This window comes from Entelurus aequoreus, linkage group LG21, assembly GCF_033978785.1.
Source record: "Entelurus aequoreus isolate RoL-2023_Sb linkage group LG21, RoL_Eaeq_v1.1, whole genome shotgun sequence".
Taxonomy (NCBI): Eukaryota; Metazoa; Chordata; class Actinopteri; order Syngnathiformes; family Syngnathidae; genus Entelurus; species Entelurus aequoreus.
In genome coordinates, this window is record NC_084751.1 from 18,446,273 (window position 1) to 18,461,248 (window position 14,976).

General features: G+C 44.0%; 1 protein-coding gene across 3 annotated transcripts in view; it reads right to left on the reverse strand.

The window, feature by feature from the left end:
* The window catches only part of LOC133638468 (eukaryotic translation initiation factor 4E-binding protein 2-like), a 40,602-nt gene that overhangs the window by 8,465 nt on the left and 17,161 nt on the right, over positions 1–14,976 (reverse strand). For all 3 annotated transcript variants that reach the window (XM_062031114.1, XM_062031113.1, XM_062031112.1), the window contains exon 3: positions 3,882–4,070. In XM_062031114.1, the coding sequence (XP_061887098.1) occupies positions 3,882–4,070 (189 nt within the window). The remainder of the gene's footprint in view (positions 1–3,881; positions 4,071–14,976) is intronic.

The following is a 14,976-nucleotide window of genomic DNA, read 5'->3' on the forward strand; positions in this document are numbered from 1 at the left end:
GGCCTCAACACACATTACTGTCGTCATGAACGGCCTTCAGCTCATCAAAGCCATGCTCCCCCCACCATCACCCTCCCCACCAATGCCAGCACATCATTAAAGGAGTTAAAGGACTCAAAGGACTCCAATGACATCACAGGACTCCAAAAACACAATAAGACTGTAAAGACCCTCTCCATTAAAGAAGAGGATGTACGCCGGCAGTTCTTGAAGCTGAATACGTGGAAGGCCGACGGGCCGGATGGTGTCTCCCCCTCCACTCTCAGACACTGTGCGGACCAGCTGGCTCCTGTCTTCACTGACATTTTTAACACCTCTCTGGAGCTATGCCGCGTGCCGTCCTGCTTTAAGACCTCTACCATTGTCCCTGTCCCCAAGAAAGCACGGATCACAGGACTAAATGACTACAGGCCGGTCGCGCTGACGTCTGTGGTCATGAAGTCCGTTGAGCGCTTGGTACTGCCCCACCTCAAGGACATCACCGCCCCCCTCCTGGACCCACTGCAGAGCCAACAGGTATGTGGATGATGCAGTGAACCTGGCCCTCCACTTCATCCTGGAGCATCTGGACTCCCCAGGAACCTACACTAGGATCCTGTTTGTGGACTTCAGCTCTGCCTTCAACACCATCCTCCCTGGACTGCTACGAGACAAGCTCTACCAGCTCAGCGTGCCCGACTCCCTCTGCAGTTGGATTAATGACTTCCTGACGGACCGAAGACAGCACGTAAGGCTGGGGAAGATTGTCTCGGACAGTCGAACCACAAACACTGGTACTCCTCAGGGCTGTGTACTCTCCCCCTGGCTCTTCTCCCTGTATACAAACTGCTGCACCTCCAGTCACCAATCCGTAAAACTGCTCAAGTTTGCGGATGACACCACCCTCATCAGGCTCATCTCGAATGGCGATGAGTCCGCCTACAGGAGAGAGGTAGACCGGCTGACGTCCTGGTGCAGCCTCAATAACCTGGAGCTGAACGCCCAGAAAACAGTGGAGATGATCATGGACTTCAGGAAAGTCACAGCCCCACCATCCCCCCTCACCCTGATTGACTCTCCCACCCCCGTCCCCATTGTGGACTCCTTCCGTTTCTTGGGCACCACCATCACCCAGGACCTCAAGTGGGAGCTGACCATCAGCTCCCTCATCAAGAAGGCCCAGCAGAGGATGTACTTCCTGCGGCAGCTGAGGAAACTTAAGGTGCCGACCGAGATGCAGGTGCAGTTTTACTCAGCCATCATAGAGTCCATCCTGACCTCCTCCATCACAGTGTGGTTCCCCGGCGCCACAGTCCAGGATAAGAATAGACTGCAACGCATCGTACGTGCTGCGGAGAAGGTGATTGGCTGCAAGCTCCCATCCCTCCAGGACTTGTTCTCCTCCAGGACCAGGAGGCGTGTGGGTCGGATCACAGCTGACTCTTCTCACCCTGGACACACACTATTCTCTCCTCTCCCCTCAGGCAGGAGACTACGCTCCATCCAGACCCACACCTCCCGCCACCTGAACAGTTTTTTCCCCTCGACCATCAGGCAAATGAACAAGAACTCCTAACAGCAGCTCCTTGAATTCCTTGAATCCCTTCTAAGTCTATCTGATAGCTCAGTCACAGTTCTTTTTATACCAAATATGTGTTATATGTGTTTTATGTCGCACGTTTGCACCAAGAAAAATTCCTAGTTTGTGAACCCGTTCTCAAACAATGGCAATAAAACTATTCTGATTCTGATTCTGATTCTGAGCCAATGAGCAAACACATTGTACCATTAGAACACTGGAGTGATAGTTGCTGGAAATGGGCCTCTATACACCTATGTAGATATTGCACCAAAAACCAGACATTTGCAGCTAGAATAGTCATTTACCACATTAGCAATGTATAGAGTTTATTTCTTTAAAGTTAAGACTAGTTTAAAGTTATCTTCATTGAAAAGTACAGTGCTTTTCCTTCAAAAATAAGGACATTTCAATGTGACCCCAAACTTTTGAACGGTAGTGTAAATAAAAATAGTGTTTATGCATGAGATCGAGTCTTACACATAGGGCTGCACAATTATGGCCAAGATAATAAAAAATATTTTTTATCAATATTGAAATTACGATTATTGATTAGGTTACGTAAAACAGAGTTGGGGTAAGGCGTGAATCTGACGCAATTTTTACTTTTTGATGGAGAGAGTTGTTTTTTTTTAAAGTTATGTACATCTATATGTACATATGTATTGGGACAGATCCATTAAGAGTTTGAGCAGAAATGTCGTATAGGATCTAACTATACACCATAAAACATGAACAAAATGCTATGACACATTAATGGTTTTTAAAGTAATTACTTTGAAAAAAATAAAAATAAACATGTAATGTAAAAAAACATGGTGTTTACTTTTTGATATTAATATAAAACACAAAGCAGTTTGGCTAATGAAGATAAAGTCTAATAAACAAGCTTTGTTCTTCTCTAACAATGCCTCCACGTGTTTCAGTGCAACAGTTTGGCCAACAAAAATAAACAGGAATGATACCTCTCAAATCGAATACACAATCTTCACAGCCTGCGTTCAATTCGATGAGATTACAAAACATTGTCTTGTATTTATGTTATTTGAACATTGATACAGTTAGCAGTTCAGTAAAGGACGAGTGAGCATCCCAGTAAACAAACTAAAGACTTAAGTTAAAGTTCCAACGATCGTCACACACACACTAGGTGTGGTGAAATCCTCTGCATTTGACCCATCCCCATGTTCACCCCCTGGGAGTTGAGGTGACCAGTGAGCAGCAGCGTGCGCCGCGCTCGGGAATCATTTGGTGATTAAACCTCCAATTCCAACCCTTGATGCTGAGTGCCAAGCAGGGAGGCAATGGGTCCCATTTTTATAGTCTTTGGTATGACTTGGCCGGGGTTTCCAGTCTCAGGGCGGACACTCTAACCACAAGGCCACAGAGCTGGACTTTATAAATATTGCCTGCTTTCATTAAGTCTCAGTCACAGCAGCTGAGAAAATTAAAGCAACATCAAATAGTTTTCTCCTTCGTTGTATACTTTTAGTGTGGGACAAGTGCGTTTGTCTCTAATATTGTTCACACCTGTCTCCATCTAAAAACAGCAGTGCACTCTTAAACGCACACCGAGACTCCACGAAAATGAAGTGAGGGAAAATGAAGTTGAACCAAGCGCTCGGCTATGTTTACTCCGAGGGAAAATCTCCCGTAGCAAAGTCCGTATGGTTGTCTTTTGTTATGTTTCTTCAAGCCAAACAAAGCATGTGCGCATGCATCAGCGCTGCCCGGACTGTGTATCCAGGAAGCAAGCAGTGTTGCCGAAATGCATTAGTAAATGAAGCTTTTTCGGTAATTAAACATTTAAAGGGTATTACTGACCATCAGGAATTTTACCGCGGTTTATCATTATACCGTTTACTGTTACATCCCTACTTAGGAGTTAATTGATGTATATTTTAGGTACAAGTTCCGACTTGCACTAAAAACCTGTAGAGACCATCTGTACTTATTCCCTCCAACGAGGAAAGAAAAGTGAGTATTGACCAATAACAAGGTACCTTTAGGACCAGTTTGATTTAAAACAATTATATATAAGATTTATAAGTAAGAGGTCCCCGCTCAATCTCTCCATCAGTTTGGGGCTCCTTGGCCTCGAAGTCCGCTGCTGTAGACACAATCTGGACATGTTTACGATGAGGTGTACTCACTTGTGTTGCTAGTTATTTAGACTTAACTCCATTTCAGAGAACATCAATCTAGACTGTTTTTCAAGCTGTACACTGACCACTTTAAGATATATCCAAGTATCATTCCTATAGTATGAAAATATATAATAGAAATGCTAGCTAAATAAGAGGAGGAAGTAGGCAATGTTTACCTGCACTCTCTGCATGTAAGCTGTGTTGCTCAGCGTCACTGCTCTCAGTCAGCTGGTTTGTCTCGGTGGAGGACCCCCGTTTGAGTGACGTTGTGACTCCTGGGATGTCGGGGAGTTTTGGAGGTGTGCGAGTCAGAGGAGAAGTCCGACACTGAAGTAGGAATTTCCTGTCGTAGATGATCCGAGTTCCTGCAGACCCAGGGATGAGGAATGAGGACAGAGATGTTTCAGATTTTAGCAACACTATTAATAAATATCATTTAATAATCCTGTGAGGGAAAATTCTTGAGTGACAAAAGTGTGTAGTTGTAGATGATCACAATGTATCCAACCAGATGAGGACAATGCCAGTGGATAAATTCAATACTACAGGGCTTGAAAGTGTGTAGTGGAAACACAATTCATTATGGGTCTTGCGGTCATCTGAATAGCTTATTTACACGCTGAATGCAAGACTATGTCCTGAAGTTTAGTTTTTTCTGTATAAAGTTCAAAACATAGCGCAAATTAACTGCCACAATGGTTGTCATTATTGCTGCAAACAAAAAAATGTTTTGGTGAAATTTGTCTAATTTCCAGCATAGAAGAAAAGTCTAAGGAAGTCAAGTTAGTGAGCTAAAAAAGACGGCGAATAGCCTGGGTAGCAGCCTTGAGACGATCAAACATCACTTTTGACTAGGGCTGTCAAAGTTAACGCGATAACGCATTAACTAGAAATTTAAATAACGGCACACATTTTTTTATCGGGCAATTAACGTGAACACGTTCTTTATGACGCCTGGGTTGTGCTGTAGCGGGGGAACTTGGCTGCAGTTCACTTGCTGCTGATGAGAGCGAGCAGAAATGGACAAAGGAAAGTCTACGTTTAGGAAGTATCAGGTTCAAAGCCAGGACAAGTTGTTCTTCCGACAAGGAAGGACTATTTTTTGCCGTGAACAGAGGCGATATCTCTGCAGCAAATGCCTGCTGTGCGTGTCGGTCTAGAGGAGGGTGGTGCTTCAATTTCGTTTTGAGATTACAACTAAGGTGCAGTGATAACATAACATTTAGATCGTTACTCTGACTGCTTTAGTAAGTAAGATGGCATTAAAGCTCAACAGAAATGAAAGATGGTCGGCATGATGTCGAAAGGAGACTTTTTTTTTTATTGCACACAGACATTAAAACATGTCAAGACACTTTCTCAAAACAATCACACACTTTTCTGGCTTCAAAATAAAAGCACTACGCTATACGTCTGATTTAACTACATTTAGGGTTTCTCCTTAAAGGCCTACTGAAACCCACTACTACCGACCACGCAGTCTGATAGTTTATATATCAATGATGAAATCTTAACATTGCAACACATGCCAATACGGCCGGGTTAACTTATAAAGTGCAATTTTAAATTTCCCACGAAACTTCCGGTTGAAAACGTCTATGTTGAAACGTAAGTATTCGGACACCATTGTATCCAATACAAAAAGCTCTGTTTTCATCGCAAAATTCCACAGTATTCTGAACATCTGTGTTGGTGAATCTTTTGCAATTTGTTTAATGAACAATGAAGACTGCAAAGAAGAAAGCTGTAGGTGGGATCGGTGTATTAGCGGCTGGCTGCAGCAACACAACCAGGAGTACTTTGACTTGGATAGCAGACGCGCTATCCGACGCTAGCCGCCGACCGCATCGATGATCGGGTGAAGTCCTTCATCGCTTCGTCGATCGCTGGAACGCAGGTGAGCACGGGTGTTGATGAGCAGATGAGGGCTGGCTGGCGTAGGTGGATAGCTAATGTTTTTAGCATAGCTCTGTGAGGTCCCGTAGCTAAGTTAGCTTCAATGGCATTGTTAAAGGCCTACTGAAACCCACTACTACCGACCACGCAGTCTGATAGTTTATATATCAATGATGAAATCTTAACATTGCAACACATGCCAATACGGGTTAACTTATAAAGTGCAATTTTAAATTTCCCGCTAAACTTCCGGTTGAAAAGGCTTTGGATGATGACGTATGCGCGTGACGCAGCCAGTGAAACAGGAGTATTGGTACCCCATTGAAAACAATACAAAATTGCTGTTTTCATCTCATAATTCTACAGTATTCTGGACATCTGCGTTGGTGAATCTTTTGCAATTTGTTTAATGAACAATGGAGACTGCAAAGAAGAAAGTTGTAGGTGGGCTCGGTGTATTAGCGGCTGGCTGTAGCAACACAACAAGGAGGACTTACTTGGATAGCAGACGCGCTAGCCGACGCTAGCCGACGCTAGCCGACGCTAGCCGACGCTAGCCGCCAACCGCATCTGTGATCGGGTGAAGTCCTTCGTCGCGCCGTTGATCGCTGGAACTCAGGTGAGCACGGGTGTTGATGAGCAGATGAGGGCTGGCTGGTGTAGGTGGAGCGCTAATGTTTTTATCATAGCTCTGTGAGGTCCGGTTGCTAAGTTAGCTTCAGCGCCTTAGCAACAGCATTGTTAAGCTTTGCCAGGCTGAGAATTATTAACCGTGTAGTTACATGTACATGGTTTAATAGTATTGTTGATCTTCTGTCCATCCTTCCAGTCAGGGATTTATTTATTTTGTTTCTATCTGCATTTGAGCCAGATGCTATCACGTTAGCTCAGTAGCTAAAGAGCTTCGCCGATGTATTGTCATGGAGATAAAAGTCACTGTGAATGTCCATTTCACGTTCTCGACTCTCATTTTCAAGAGGATATAGTATCCGAGGTGGTTTAAAATACAAATCCGTGATCCACAATAGAAAAAGGAGAGAGTGTGGAATCCAATGAGCCAGCTTGTACCTAAGTTACGGTCAGAGCGAAAAAAGATATGTTTTGCACTGCATTCTAGTCCGTCACTCTAACGCTCCTCATCCACAAATCTTTCATCCTCGCTCAAATTAATGGGGTAATCGTCGCTTTCTCGGTCCGAATCGCTCTAGCTGCGTTGAAAACAATAGGAAAATATGAGGAGGCGAACAACTGACTACGTCACGCTACTTCCGGTAGGGGCAAGGCTTTTTTTTTTATCAGCGACCAAAAGTTGCGAACTTTATCGTCGTTGTTCTCTACTAAATCCTTTCAGCAAAAATATGGCAATATCGCGAAATGATCAAGTATGACACATAGAATGGATCTGCTATCCCCGTTTAAATTTTAAAAAATCATTTCAGTAGGCCTTTAAGCTTCGCCAGGCTGGAAAGCATTAACCGTGTAGTTACAGGTCCATGGTTTAATAGTACTGTTGATTTTCTGTCTATCCTTCCAGTCAGGGGTTTATTTCTTTTGTTTCTATATGCAGTTAAGCCCGATGCTATCACATTAGCTCCGTAGCTAAAGAGCTTCGCCGATGTATTGTCGTGGAGATAAAAGTCACTTTGAATGTCCATTTCGCATTCTCGACTCTCATTTTCAAGAGGATATAGTATCCGAGGTGGTATAAAATACAAATCTGTGATCCACAATAGAAGGAGAAAGTGTGGAATCTAAGTTACAGTCAGAGCGAAAAAAGATACGTCCTGCACTGCACTCTAGTCCTTCACTCTCACGTTCCTCATCCATGAATCTTTCATCCTCGCTCAAATTAATGGGGTAATCGTCGCTTTCTCGGTCCGAATCGCTCTCGCTGCTGGTGTAAACAATGGGGAAATGTGAGGAGCCTTTCAACCCAAGACGTCACGCTACTTCCGGTACAGGCAAGGCTTTTTTTATCAGCGACCAAAAGTTGCGAACTTTATCGTTGATGTTCTCTACTAAATCCTTTTAGCAAAAATATGGCAACATTGCGAAATGATCAAGTATGACACATAGAATGGATCTGCTATCCCCGTTTAAATAAAAAAAAATCATTTCAGTAGGCCTTTAATGTACAGCTTCATATTAGCCGACACACCAAACAAAATAAAGTAATATAATGTATTGTAGTGTCCAGGAGAAAACAAACAAAGTCTGACTTTATTTTTAGCTTTTATGGCCAATTTTATGCTAATTAAAGCACATTGACAGATACACAGGAAGGTGCAGAGCCCATCCAGCCAAGGAAACCTGCAGTGGAAAAGAAGATCAGCGGGAGAAAACCTCGGGTGAAATGGCCCGGAGCCTCCGAACAGAAAGAATGGGCAATCATAAACTCAGACCTAATCAGCATCCTACATGGACTAAAAGGCACAGTCGAAAGAAGGCTTGACAAGATGGGAGACATCATCTACAACTATGGGGCAGAACGATATGGAGCAAGAGTCAAAACGGCAAAGGTAGTAGCGCCACAATGCATTGTGGTACTACTATCTCCTGCTGCCGTCTGGACTTGTCCAGACGGCACCAGGAGATAGAATGCCTGATTCGGGAGAGAAGACAACTTAAGAAGAAGTGGAGGAAGGCTTCAGACAGTGAGAAAGAAGGCATTAACAATCTCCAGGGAAACATCAAAAGCCGGTTAACAACCCTGAGACGAGCAGAAAACCGGTGAAAACAGCGGAAAAAGAAAGAACGTGCAAGATCAAGTTTTTTCAAGGACCCCTTCAAATTTGTGAAATCACTTTTCACTGAAGAAAAGCGGGGAAAGCTAAAAACCTCTAAGCAGGAGCTGGAGAAACATCTGGAAGAAATGTTTGTGGATGACAAGAAGAACGTGCAGACAGCTATTCCATCGGACATCCCACCAATTGAACAACTACAACACCAGATGGACATTAGCCCCCCAAAGTGGAGTGAAGTGGAGAAAGCAGTAAAGCAGGCGAGAGCATCATCAGCCCCATGGCCAAATGGAGTTCCGTATCGACTATACAAGAGTGCCCCTGATGTACTTCGCTTCCTGTGGCGGCTAATGAGGGTGGCTTGGGAGAAGGGAATCATACCCAAAGCAGGGCGTAGGGCTGGAGGAGTCTTGATTCCCAAGGAGAAGGAATCTAAAGATATCAGCCAGTTCCGCCCCATCACCCTCCTCAATGTCGAGGGTAAGATTTTCTCCAGCGTAGTTGCCCAGAGGATGACCTACTACCTGGACAAGAATAGATTTGTGGATACCTCAGTCCAAAAAGCAGGAATCCCAGGGTTCTCCGGATGCCTCTAACACACCAGCATAATCTGGCATCAAATCCAGGCTGCGAAGAAAGAGAGGAGAGATCTCCACATCATATTCCTAGACCTTGCCAATGCATTTGGTTCTGTCCCACACAGTTTCCTCTGGGCATCCTTCGACTTCTTCAGGATACCAGAGACCATCACCAACCTTGTCAAGGCATACTTTGAAGATCTGCAGCTCTGTTTTACAACGCCAGCATTCACCACCACTTGGCACCATATGGAGGTTGGAATAATGGCAGGGTGTACCATCTCCCCGTTCGCCTTCATCATGGCAATGGAAGTCATTATTAAAGTTAAAGTTAAAGTACCAATGATTGTCACACACACACAAGGTGTGGTGAAATTTGTCCTCTGCATTTGACCCATCCCCTTGATCACCCCCTGGGAGGTGAGGGGAGCAGTGGGCAGCAGCGTAGCCGCGCCCGGGAATCATTTTTTTGGTGATTTAACCCCCAATTCCAACCCTTGATGCTGAGTGCCAAGCAGGGAGGTATTGGGTCCCATTTTTATAGTCTTTGGTATGACCCGGACGGGGTTTGAACTCACAACCTACCGATCTCAGGGCGGACACTCTAACCACTAGGCCATGCGAGCATCCAAGTGGGTAGTGGGTGGCGAACAGCTAGCTGAGTTCCGGAATTCGCCTACCTCCTCTCAGGGCCTATATGGATGACATGACAACCATAACAACTATGGCACCCTGCACCAGGCGCCTACTAGGGAAGCTTTATGAGAACATCACTGGGGGCAGAATTAAATTCAAGGCCTCAAAATCAAGAAGCATCTCCATCATCAGAGGCAAACTGACAGAACAAAGGTTTCTCATTGGTGAAGAACCCATTCCAACTGGTCTTACTTGCTGGCCTTGGCTTGTCACTAGAGTCAACATAATTTTGTTTTTCCAATCATGGGTGTCTTGGCTTTCAAACAAATATAAGCCTAAAGGACGCCTCGGGACGGAATTCTCAACGCGCTGCGGTATCACTTACTTGTTGTTGTCGTTTTGCTTGAAAATCGCCAGGTTGTAGTGGGTAGGGTTGGGTATCGAGTATCGATTGGAACCGGGACTAACTTTCCGATTCTCCCGGAATCGTTCAAAAGTTTAAATTTCGATTCCTAGTTTCGATACCCAGTCCGCCGACCGGAAAAAAAGAATAAGTCCGCCGACCGGAAGAAGAAGCCGCTGAACACCAACGAAGAAGCGCCCACCGCCGGAAGGGTTAGCATAGCCGAGCCTATGTAGCCGAGCAAGTCAGTAAAGCATGAATAGCGGCCGTCGGCGGTCGAAAGTGTGGCTTTATTTTACTAAAAAAAATGAAATATCTGCGAAATGTAACACGTGCGACAGGACTGTTTCGTGCTTAGGAGGGTGCACGTCGAACATTTTGAAGCACCTACGAGTTCATGGAGTACAAATAAATGCGTGTCCCGTCTTCGACGCGCTGCGCCGACCGTCCTCCTCTGGCTCCGACGCCCAGCCTGGCACCTCGGTGACTGCACTGCAGTCCGAATCCGGTAAGTAAAACAATATATATGCAATAAATAATGTGTTTTGCGCCAACGTTGAGGCAGCTAACAAATTAGCCCGCATATTTTTTCATAGACAATTTACAACCTGCTGGCCAGGCTCCGCGACGTGCTCAGCGTACTCCGTTCACCGTAGCGGCAATGGGGAAGATGTCGGTGCCACAGACGGAAGAGTGCCACAGAAAGGTCACTGCACACATAGTCAAAAGACTGCATCCCTTTTCAGAGGTGGAATCTCCAACATTTAGGTTAGTTAAGCAATAACGTTAGAGCTAAGCTAATTGATACTGGGCTAAACAGTAACAGCAACATTACATGTTTGTTTATGTTTGCAGGGATATGGTGAAAACTCTCAACCCAAAATACATACCACCTTCCAGGGACTACCTGTCAAACACATTGATAGTACAAGAAGAATCGTAATCGAGAATCGTCAGGAATCGGAATCGAAACAAAGAATCGGAATCGGAATCGGACGAATTCAAACGATACCCAACCCTAGTAGTGGGTGAGTGTTGGAATGAGCAACAAATGAACTGATGAAATATGTGTGTTTTGAGTGTATGCTATGTCAAGGTAAACAAGCAAACTCAAAGCCGATGCATACATCAAACTGTTCGCTCAAACCCAAATCAATAAAAATAAAAACAAAACAGCGTCACTTAAATGCTTTGTACAGTAGCATCGCTAACCCAACAAGGGACTCCTCCCAGTAGCTCTATCAACTTGGCAGATGACTTTATGAATTTCTTTAATAAGAAAATTGAACTCATAAGAAAGGAGATTAAAGACAATGCGTCCTAGCTACAACTGGGTTCTAAAGTTGAAGTCCCAACGATAGTCACACACACACACAAGGTGTGGTGAAATGATCCTCTGCATTTGACCCATCCCCAAGTTCACCCCCTGGGAGGTAAGTGGAGCAGTGAGCAGCAGCGGTGGCCGCGCTTGGGAATCATTTTGGTGATTTAAACCCCAATTCCAACCCTTGATGCTGAGTGCCAAGCAGGGAGGCAATGGGTCGGTGTGGAAATGGGACAAAACAAACAACATGTTTACTTGACCCACTTCCTGGGAAACTTATCAAGGAGCTGTTTGTAATATTAGGACTATTAGTGCTAAATATTATAAACTTTTCACTTTCCTCTGACATTGTTCCCGTAGCATTAAAAAAAGCGGTTATTCATCCCCTGCTCAAAAGACCTAACCTCGATCTTGACCTCATGGTAAACTTCCCTTTATCTCAAAAATCCTCAAAAAAATTGTTGCACAGCAGAAAAATGTACACTTAGTGTCTAACAATCTCTATGAACCCTTTCAGTCAATCACTCTACGAAGACAGCCCTCGCAAAAATGACTAATGACTAATGATCTATTGCTTACTATGGATGCTGATGCGTCATCCATGTTGCTGCTACTTGATCTTAGCGCTGCTTTCGATACCGTTGATCATAATATTTTATTAGAACGTATCAAAACACGTATGTCAGACTCAGCCTTTTCTTGGCTTAACTCCTATCTTAATGACAGGATGCAGTACGTTTCCCAAAACAATGTGAACTCGGAGTATGTTAAGGTAACATGCAGAGTTCCACAGGGTTAGGTTCTTAGCCCTGCACTCTTCAGCATCTACATGCTGCCACAAGGTGACATCATACGCAAATACGGTGTTAGCTTTCACTGTTATGCTGATGACACCCAACTCTACATGCCCCTAAAGCTGACCAACATGCCAGAGTGTAGTCACCTGGAGGCGTGTCTGGATGAACTTAACAAACTAACATTTTGCAACTCTACGCAAAGAAAACGGAAATGCTGATTATCGGTCCTGCTAGACACCGACACTTATTTAATAATAACACCTTAACATTTGACAACCCAACAATTATACAAAGGGACTCGGTAAAGAATCTGGGTATTATCTTCGACCCAACTCTCTCATTTGAGTCACACATTAAGAGTGTTACTAAAACAGCCTTCTTTCATCCCCATAATATCGCTAAAATTCGTTCCATGTTGTCCACCAGCGACGCTGAGATCATTATTTAAGTGTTCGTTACGTCTCGTCTCGATTGCTGTAACGTATTATTTTCGGGCCTCCCTATGTCTAGCATTAAAAGATTACAGTTGGTACAAAATGCGGCTGCTAGACTTTTTACAAGAACAAGAATGTTTGATCATTTTACGCCTATACTGGCTCACCTGCACTGGCTTCCTGTGCACTTAAGATGTGACTTTAAGGCTTTACTTCTTGCGTATAAAATACTAAACGGTCTAGCTCCATCCTATCTTGCTGATTGTATTGTACCATATGTCCCCGCAAGAAATCTGTGTTCAAAGAACTCCGGCTTATTAGTAATTCCCAGAGCCCAAAAAAAGTCTGCGCATCTCCACAAGTCTCCACATCTGCGGTCCCCTCCAAGGTTTCTCATTGTATCCCATTGGGTTGAGATTTTCTTGCCCTGATGTGGGATCTGAGCAGAGGATGTTGTGGCTTGTGCAGCCCTTCGAGACACCTGTGATTTGTAGTTTCTGTTTAGATGGCGCCAACAATGGGAATTAAGAAAGTGAGTATGAAGAAGAAGAAGAAGAAGAAGATGGTATTTATTGTAGTGACGACTATGTCTGGTTTAATATGGATTTGCAATCACTTCAGGGTGTTGGGTCAGGACAGCAATTATGCATTCAGGTGAGTGAAGGAGAGATAATAGATTGTCTAAGTCCAGATTTGTAGTTTCAATTGTCTATTGAAGACGTGCATGAGTTGTTCGTTTATGTGTGTGGTTTCCTGTACAAATCAACAATCACAATCATTATAAATCAACTAAAGTGACCAAAATGCAATGAAATATAGGCCCAAGCCTGCTACAAGGCTGTTGAAATACACATCACTTAGCTGTGTATACACATGTATATAAATGGACAGAATTTGAACATCCCAGCTCTAAGTAATATAATAATTAATAGAAGGTAAATAGCTTCACAAATAAATAAATGGGTTATACTTGTATAGCGCTTTTCTACCTTCAAGGTACTCAAAGCGCTTTGACAGTATTTCCACATTCACCCATTCACACACATTCACACACTGATGGCGGGAGCTGCCATGCAAGGCGCTAACCAGCACCCATCAGGAGCAAGGGTGAAGTGTCTTGTCCAAGGACACAACGGACATGACTAGGATGGTAGAAGGTGGGGATTGAACCCCAGTAACCAGCAACCCTCCGATTGCTGGCACGGCCACTCTACCAACTTCGCCACGCCGTCCCCACAACAGTAATTCTAAATTGGAAATTGGGGCTAACAAACATGTCCAAAACTACAAACAGGCCCCAACCAGAGTATGATATTCAGCTAGCAGTTAGCTTGTGAACTTGATGCCAAACAGCCATTAGACTACAATAAAACTGACAAAATGAGTTGCAATACAGTTTTAAGCACATAAGTGATATTAAAGTGTATATAAAGTAACTCCGCTCTGTATTGACGCACACTGCCAATTAAACAATTGACAAGGAAGTTCACCTTAACTTTCAGAGCTTGCTGATGCAATGATGCGTTCAACGGTATGGAGAAGCTGCTGATGGTGTGTTTGACAAAGGAGCAGATGGAAGGCAATACCGTAAGAGTCCACTCCCCTAGGTAAATGCTGTACATTATTATTACTACATTTAGTGATGTATCGAATTTTTGGCGCCCAGTATATGATAGGGTGACCAGGTGTCCGGATTTAGGCCGGACAGTCCGGATTTTTAATGCCCTGTCCGGCGTCCGGCGCAGCATCAAGCCGGACACGTATTTGTCCTCCTTTTTGAGGCACTAGGCTTGAAGAGCGGAGTTTTTTCATCTTTGCTGAGCTGCAACGCAATAGCCAATCATAGACCGTAAAAAAATGCCCCCAACGCAGTAACATATCAAATGATTGGCTAAGAGCGGTGTCGGATACAAATCTGCTTATTGGTTAAAAAGGTAAACAAGGGTCCAACTTCCCTCTAAGGTGTGCGCCTGCGCAATGGCGCACCGCTCACGCGCTGCGCACAGCAAATTACTGCTGCGCAGGAAATCAAAAATCCCATCTGAACTTTAAACAAAATAAACACATTACAATTTATTCTGTATGATTTTGCAATGCAACTCTGTGAGTGACAGGTGACAACAAGAGTGGCCCCAATGAATAAAACAATCTTTGTCAACACAGTTCAATTATCGTCTGTCGAGACAAAATTTACGGACAGGAATTCCATCAATCAGTTTATTGAGCAAAACTGTTTGTAACCACACCAAAAACATGAGTAAAAAAACTTTTATCTATAAAAACTGGTAATTTTCTGCCATACAAACCAGGCTCAAACCAACGTTGTCATCCGTCGTTTCAACAGAAGCCGCTCGCTCGCTCACCTGCACCAACACACGCACTCATGGCACTTAGCAAGTGCTGCGTTTATGACCACACAAAAAGTCGGACAACCCCAACGCCACACAATGTGTAAATGCCAG